Source organism: Gymnoscopelus braueri (genome assembly GCF_963280865.1).
Source record: "Gymnoscopelus braueri genome assembly, chromosome: 16".
In the NCBI taxonomy this organism is placed as follows: domain Eukaryota; kingdom Metazoa; phylum Chordata; class Actinopteri; order Myctophiformes; family Myctophidae; genus Gymnoscopelus; species Gymnoscopelus braueri.
In genome coordinates, this window is record NC_137616.1 from 11635438 (window position 1) to 11643748 (window position 8311).

The following is an 8311-nucleotide window of genomic DNA, read 5'->3' on the forward strand; positions in this document are numbered from 1 at the left end:
TTACGTCTGTTCCATGCATCTACCCCACCGTCAGGTGGAAACCGCGCCCAGGACTGCGTGCGCCATGGAGGGCGCTGCCACGTCCAGGCCAAAGAGAGCAGCGAAAGTCGAGGTAGACGACTAACTTGCTGCCGTGTAGGCGTCCTGAAAAACACACCTCTGCAGAGGGCCCAGGACGTCGACACACCCCTAGTAGAGTGCGCTCTCAGGCCGTCAGGCACTGGGGCTCCGCTACTAGTGTATGCCAGGCGGATAGCATCCAAAGATCCACCGGGAAGGCGTTGACTAAGCCACCGCCTTCCCCGTGACCGGGGCCCCAAGAAACGAACAACCAGCTGGGTCGGTTCTGGGCCACAGTCCTCCGGACATACACCCCCAGGGCCTTCACTGGCCAGAGACAGTGCAGCCTCCGATCCTCCTCCGGGCAACCGGAGGCAGGTGAAAAGCCACCACCTCAGTAGGCTTTAACCACTGCTAGGTAGTCTTGGGGACAAACGCCGGGTTGGGTTTGAAGACAACCCTACCGTCACCCCCAGCGAACCTCATGCACTCTGGAGTCACCGAGAGGGCACGAATATCGCTCACCCGTTCCGCTGTCAACAGCGCAACCAGGAGTACCGTTTTGAACGTGAGGAACTTTGGTTCCTCCGTCTCCAACGGCTCAAAAGGAGGACGAGAGAGTGAGTCGAGCACCAGGACCAAGTCCCAACGCGGCGAACAGGGACCTTGAGACAGGATGTGCACGCAGCGCACTTCATGAACTGGCCCACAAGGGGCTGTTTTACGCGGTTTTCCCCTCGAAGCCAACCGTGGCTCACTGAGATAGCCGCCAGGTACCCTTCGATCGTGGAGAAAACGTTTCCCAGATCCTACCTATCCTGTAGTAAGATCAGGACGTCTGCGACCGAAACCTGGAGCGGAACCACGCACAGCCGGGGACCGTCCCAGATACCATTCCTCGCACACGCCCTACTTTGTCCCGTAGAGAGACCTAGTGGAGTGTGCCCTAGCGGCCTGAATAGTATCCGCTAGTGGTGGGAAAACAGTCATTTCAGCGAACGAACGACTTTGTCCACGTTCACGGCAATGAATAGTTCAATCGACTCGTTCACGTCTAGTGTAAAAAACGCCCTCGTGGGAGCGTTTTTGTTTTCTACGTCGCACGACGCATGTACAGCCCAACCTCCCGTCCTATAGCGGGGGAAGGGGATGGGGGCATGCACTATAGTGTGAACGTAACTGTCCCAGAAAAAGAACGAACTCGTTCACATTCACGGCAAGGAACTAGTTATTTTGAGCGAGTCGAACCTGAACGATACCCCACTGGTAGCCACCATTCTAGGTGGAAAACCAGTCGCAGTCAAGTTTTCCCTCCACGGGCCAGACCCACAGTTCCTATTTCTGCGGGTCTGGGATGAAAGGTTTCGCCCCTCGCCTGCTGTCGCGGATCCCTGCGTAGCGGGAGGGGCCAAGGTTGCCCGTAGAGGAGGGGAGATCTCCCCGATCTCCAGGAGCCCCATACCGGAGCCACCAGCAACGCCACCAAGCCTTGGAGTCTGATCCGTTCCGGAGTGGAGTGGATCAGTTCCAGCGGAGGGCACGCATAAGGCAGCCCCCCCGGCCATTCGTGCGCCGGGGCGTCCAGGTCCAGCGGAGCCTGCTCTCTCATTGAGAGGAACAGCGAGCAATCTGCGTTCTCCTCCGCGGCAACTAGGTCCAGATCTGGTCCGCGACCCCGGTGCGGAAAAACCAATCTGAATAAAAGTCTCGCCTCTGGACAGAGGATCGGTACCCCTGTTCAGAAGGCCAAGTACATGAGAGGCGCTGATTGATTCCAAGTGTGCGTAGCACCACAAAATCAAACCTACGTGCCAGACTGTTCAAGGCAGGAGATCTCGGACCTCCTTGCTTGTTGGTACAGGCCATGGTCGTGGCATTGTCCGTCCTGACCTGAACGTGACGTCCACTGATGTGGGGCTCAAAGTGTTTTACCGCCAAAAAGGACTGCCATCAACTCCAAGCAGTTAATGTATGCTGTCCTCATGCTGCGGTTCCACAGACCCCTGGCCGTCCGGCCCCCGAAGGTGGTGACCCACCCTGTGAGGCTGTCATCGGTGGCGATCGTCATTCTTGAGATGATCCTCCCTACAGGGACGCCCTCCGACAGGAAAGGAACTACTTTCCCTTGTTGGAGGGACTGCATGCATGCCGCGGACACTGTCACACGGCAAAAAACCTGAGGGAGCCCAACCAGAGAGTCCGCATCCAGTGCGATACCTATAAGGTAGCGTGATGGGACTGGGTGAGCACACACTTCGTGCACATCTCGCAGTTCAGTGTGAAACCCGGGGAGGTCAGGTGCGACACCACCCGTCTATGGTGATGACATGCATCCTGAACGCGAGTCCGCACTCAGCAACCAATTGTTCTATGTAGGTTGCGATTTTCATGAACATCCTGGGACTCAAGACCTTTCAAACGTGAGGACCAGGTACCTGTACACACGACCCTCGAACTCGAAGCGCAGGATTTTCCTGTGCGGAGGGTAGATAGGGATGTGGAGAAGGGCGTCCTTGAGATCTAGTGAGCTCTTAGATCCAAGATAGGACGTAGCCCCCCCCCTTTTCTTCTTGACCAGGAAGTATCTCGAGTAGAAAACGAGCCGGCTTTCTCCTGGTGACACTGTCCTTACGGCGTTCTTGCGTAAAGGGAGGCAGTCTCCTCTCGCAACGCACCGCCGCTTGACCACTAGCGTGTAACAACAGTGCTCTGTTGGACATGGGTGGTCTGGTCTGGTCTGGTCTGTTTGGTTACTACTATATGTGTCTATGAAATTAATTCAAGGACCCCAACGGAAACAAGCCCGCAAGGACTTTTTTGGCCGGACCTTTTAGACAAAAACATTATAAACGTAACTGTGTTTTACATTCTTTTGCCTAATAAAATGTTCAATCAATCAATCAATGGTTGAAAAAGCAGTATGTACCGCCAAACAGTTCATTTTAGTGAACGAACGATTTAATTCACGTTCACGGCAATGATTTGTTCAAAAGATTCGTTCAAAGAATCGTTCAAACCGCCAACAGTTCATTTCAGTGAACGAACGATTTAATTCACGTTCACGGCAATGACCAAAGATTCGTTCAAAGATTCGTTCAAAGATTCGTTCAAACGATTCGTTCAATGATTCGTTCAAGTTCGGTAGCGCTTCCGGTCCCAGTGGGGCGTAAGGGGCTACTATGTGCATGCAACCATGTGCATCTGATCCCACTAACATGACTGCACAATGCACAGTCGCAGGAGGAGTTAACCAATCCGCCTGTCATGTGTGCGGTGTGCTGGGGGGGCATGAACGAAATCGTGAACATAACGGTTCCAAAGAGTGAAGAGTGTCCGTTCGTTCACGTCAGGCACTAGTTCTTGTGAAAGAATCGATCATAACCGACACATCACTATACTGTCCACTCGTGTGTGACAACAAGCTCTGTTGGACATGGGTGGTTTTGTGGAAACTGCGGCCTGTACCCCCGTGCTCTCATATGAAGCACCCACGGGTCGGCGTTGCATTCTTTGCATCGCTCGATGCGGAGTGACAGAGGATTTGGAGGGGTTGTTATTAATGTCGGGCGTACGCGAGCCGCCATCTTGGCTGTACTCGTTGGCCCGGCAACTATGTTTGTTGTTACATCTGTGTGTGCGTGCGCGGCCATTTTGAGAGCCGCCATCTTGGCTGTACTCGTTGGCCCGGCAACCGTGCTTGTTGTAACATGTGGGCTCGGGTGCGTCGCCATTTTCGAAGGTGCCACGTGTTTGCCCACGGCCAATTTTTGTTTTGGCACGTGTTTTCCAATGGAGGCAGCCATTTTGGCCACCTCCGCCGACAATACAACAACGTATGGGCCTAAGTTTTACCTTACGGCTCTTATTTGGTGGACCAAGGAAAATTTTGACGTGACCCGTGTAGCATGTGACGGTTTAGGCCCGTCACTACGCCTACGTTCCGTCCAACGACCACCAACCGTTGGATGATGATCGTTGGCTCATTTTCATTTCAGATGTAAAACTTACTTGTTGCAATTTGTTTCTTAATACACAAACACTTGTCATAGAAAAAAACATTCTGAGCAACAATAACATCGGACACAGATACATGCACGTTCAAGTAACTTGTACTTCTGGAGTGTGTGTGTGTGTGTCGGGACTTCTTCCAGGGGCTAGAGGAACGATCCTTCGCCGTTTCCGCTGGCTCCAGTGAAGACTTTGCTGTATTTCGTTGCGATTCCATGTTTTTAATACACAAACCTTGGTCATGACAAACAATCGAGCAAACAACAGCAGGGGGGGCACAGAGGCATGCACGGTCATGTAAACTTGTACCCTGATATGTGTGTGCGTGTCGCACAAGTGCATGCACATTCACGTTGTTTAGTAATTCGGGGCTCGGGGCGCAACTTTCTGTCGCCGTTAGCTCCGGTGAGGATCTCGTCCTCTTCACACATTGACAACAATAACAGCAGGAGACACAATAGCATGCACACTCAGGAAATCTGCTCTGGCCTGTGTGTGTGTGTGTGTTTTGCAAAATCTTCTTTATAGCATACACAGTCAGACGATCTGCTCTGGCATGTGTGTGTGTGTGTGTATCTTGCAAAACATTTTTCTTTCAAGGCATGCACAGTCAGACAATCCGCTCTGGCACGTGTGTACTGTGTGTGTGTTTTTCAATCTTCTTTCTTTCGGTGCTTGGCGAGCGATCCTCCGTCGCGTCTGCCAGCTCTGGTGAAGATCATCTCTTCTTTATCCGGCCACTTTATCCAGGTGCAAAGCCCGCGTCTGGGAGGAGGGGGCCTCTCTTGTGGGATTTGGAAGGCGGTCGCTGTCCCTCCGGTCGCGCTGCTCGCCTCTGGTTGGCAGCGGGTGGGGCGGAGGAAGACTGGGAAAAGCAACTGGACCTACCTGCCGGATCTGTGGTGAACCACCGTACCCTTCCGTGGGGTGACGCACAAAAACCGAGTACTCTACCAGCCCATCCTGTGGAGTATTAGTTGAGAAGATCTCCTGTGTGAGGCGTCGCATCTCAGCTAGCGCTGGTATAGCGGCGTCTCCGGTCTCGAGTTGCTTTTTAATTACACAGACACTTACTTTGTCATGGAAAAACATTTCGAGCCACACAAACAAAAGGAAACACATAGGCATGTACATTCAGCCAGATCTGTACGCTGAAGTGTGTGTCGCGGGGGGGAAGAGATCCACGCTGGCTCCCCGGTCGTGGCGATCGGCGGTAGTGTTGGGCTCTCGTCGAGCCATCGTAAAGGACGTAGGTGGCTAGGCTAGGCTAGGCTAGGCTAGGCTAGTCTAGGCTAGGCTAGGCCAAAGCCACTGAGCAAGCTAGAGGCCAGGCTAAGCTAAAAGCTAGCTAGCCAAGGTAACTAATCTGGTTAGTTTAACGTCCGTAGAATGCTGTGTTTTCCTCATCCGGAAAAGCACAGCGGGGATAGGAGGGAGAGAAGGAGGTCTGGGGAACTCTGTGGACCGAGAATCCGACCAGTCGCTCTAGAGTTTTGATGACCCGCAGATCTCGTTCTATTGTAGATTTGTCGTGAAGCTCCTTCACCGTAGGCAGAAGGAAGCCAAGAGAACGACTTCCGCATTCCGGTCTCCTATAATACCTTCGGGAGTGGATTACCGGAAAGCGACGGAAGACCCATCGGGCCAAAAAGGGTTTGGCCCTGAGGGAGTGAATGTGAAGCTTCTATATCATCGCCAGAGGGCGCTGTTTCCCATATGTGAACAACGAGAGAGCAATGTAGCAAAACCTGAACTGAGCAAGCAGGGGACATTGAAAAATGCGAGAGCTTGTAGAACTTTATTTGAGCGCTCGTACACTGCAATCTACACATGTGCACATTGCTATTCATACGCTTGTACATTGGACTTTGTTGTCACAAAGAATAAATAATAAATTACGGACGATGGAGACCTTCTTCTACCAGGAGGAGGACGACGCCGGCGGCAGCCAGCTGCGGACGTACAGCCCCTCCGAGGCGCTGCTGTACGCTGTAGTGCACGACCACCGAGCCTACGCTCGGCACCTACTGAGTCGCCACGCCGACGAGGCGCTCGCCAAGCCCGGCGAGCGCTTCTGCTGCTGCCCGTCCTCCTCCTCCTCCTCCGCCTCTTCTCTGCACCTGGCCATGGCCGTCCGCTACGACAGGCGCTACATACTGGGGCTCATCCTGCAGGAGGCGCACCGGATCATACCCAGCAGTGGTGTAAAGTAACTATAAGTACATTTACTCAAGTACTGTACTTTAACTCTTTAAGTAGGCTACACTTTTTAGGTTAACTTCACTGGAGTATTTCCAATTATCAGTACTTTTACTTCTACTCCATTATTACATGTATCTCAGAGGCAAATATTGTACTTTTACTCCATTATAATTATTTGAAAACTTTAATTACTAATTACTTTGTAGATTTAGATTATTACAAAACACATATTAACCACTTCAGCCCTATTTAAACTTTGACCATTTGAAAATAGCCGATTTACAAATGCGACACATTGTGAGCTTGTAGATCTGCTAGATCTGCTAAGATTTTAATAAATGTTATACATATGTACATATAGGCTACCTTGTGCATAATGCATAATTTTACTTTTGGTACTTTTAAGCATATTTTGATTACAGGACTTGTAGGCTACTTGTAACAGAGTGTTTCTACATTGCAGTATTGATACTTTTCCTTAAGTGAAACAATTGAGTACTTTTTCCACCACTGACACCCAGTGTCAGCTCTCGTAGCAACGCGGGCGGGTGTTTCCACATGGAGGATGGCAAGACGCCGCTGCATCTGGCGTGCGAACTCCTGCGCCTGGAGGCTGTCGTCATGTTGCTGGGCAACGGGGCATCACAGCGCGCTGAGGACCGCGACGGCATGACTCCCTTGGATATCATCCTCCAGCGGCTTAGGGACTCCAAAGGGAACACCAGTGGAAATATGCGGCAGTGTTTGGACAATATGTTGATGTTTATGCCTGCGATTAATTTCAAAATGAAAAGTGCACTTGATGAAAAGCCAGACTTTTGGGCCAAACTCCTCGGCGAGGACACATTTAATTATCTAGCTGGAAAGAGTCCAGCTCCTTTGGTGCTCCTTGCCATGCAAACTATTCTGAAGCAACTCAGTCCTGCAAGGTTCCCTGATAGCCTGCATGCATTGCCAATACCTCTCTCCTTGAAACCAACCGGCCTACCTCGCAGTCAGCACGAGAAGTTAAAAGTTTTATTATAGCATGATTTGCATGGTTTAGGCCACTGGGGCTCAAAGTAGGGTCCGGGGACCCACAGAGGTCCTTGCCAGGGTTCCAGGCGGTCCCCAGGAAAATTATTGATAGTTTAGGAACCAAATGGACCCTTACAGGTCTGTAACTCTGAAAGTGTACAAATGGAACCAAAGGGACCATTTGGGGTCCAGTTGGTTCCATTTGAGCCCTGGTCCAGAACGTTCTCTCTAACGCCCTGCCAGGAGCTTGGCTCTGCTCATAGACAAGGAATTCCACTGCCCTGCGAGTGCTCCAACTGCAGTAAAAATAAACAAAACCACTTCGCTACTCACCGAAACAAAGGCAGTTTTGTGTTGTTGAAAGTCTATTCTCGGAGGTGGGAAGCCTCTCAGCACCCCACCTTCTCTGTAAAATACACTTTTTGGGCAGAAAATGTAATATGTCCGTGAGACGGAAATTATTTTATTTACTCCCTCTACAGATCTGGTCAATGGTAATTTATATTGAATTCCTTGTCTATGAGCCAAGCGCCTGGCAGGACGTTAGAGGGCCGTTTCACACTGGATCCGTTTTCATTCAAAACGTTTCCCAGATCGAATGCTGGCCTGCATTCACATTGGCCAAGATCCAATCGCACCAGAGAACACATGCATATATACCCCCGATCCTACAGGTGGCGGCATGCACATAGTGTTTCCCCTGTGGACACAGACGTCATCAACTATGCGACAATGTTTGTGCTGGTCGCGCACAAATATGCTTTTAAATATGTTGAAAGCAAGGGGGCGGAGTTGCGGCTGGTGAGAGAGTCTGAGCGCACTGAGGGCAATGAGCGCACAGAAGTCAGAAGGCTGTGTTGTTGACGGACAACGGATGCACGCTTATGAGAAACGACATAAATAAAACCTGGTGAAACACTTGTGTGCATTAGCGCAAGATGAGGATAAAGGAAACATTCAGTCTAAATGTCCAGTTTGCTAACCTTCACAACTACTAATACTTTTGTATTTGAAACTTTAAATT

The 8311-nt window shown here is 51.0% G+C and overlaps 1 protein-coding gene across 1 annotated transcript; it reads left to right on the forward strand.

The window, feature by feature from the left end:
- Window positions 1-5194: 5194 nt before the first annotated feature.
- On the forward strand, window positions 5195-7755 carry LOC308102812 (ankyrin repeat domain-containing protein 9-like; the record flags this gene model as incomplete). The annotated part of the gene is made up of 3 exons (XM_080452666.1): window positions 5195-5214; window positions 5951-6277; window positions 6792-7755. The coding sequence occupies 3 exons, from the start codon at window positions 5195-5197 to the stop codon at window positions 7294-7296; spliced, it is 852 nt and encodes a 283-aa protein (XP_080308792.1). The 3' UTR covers window positions 7297-7755.
- Window positions 7756-8311: the final 556 nt, after the last annotated feature.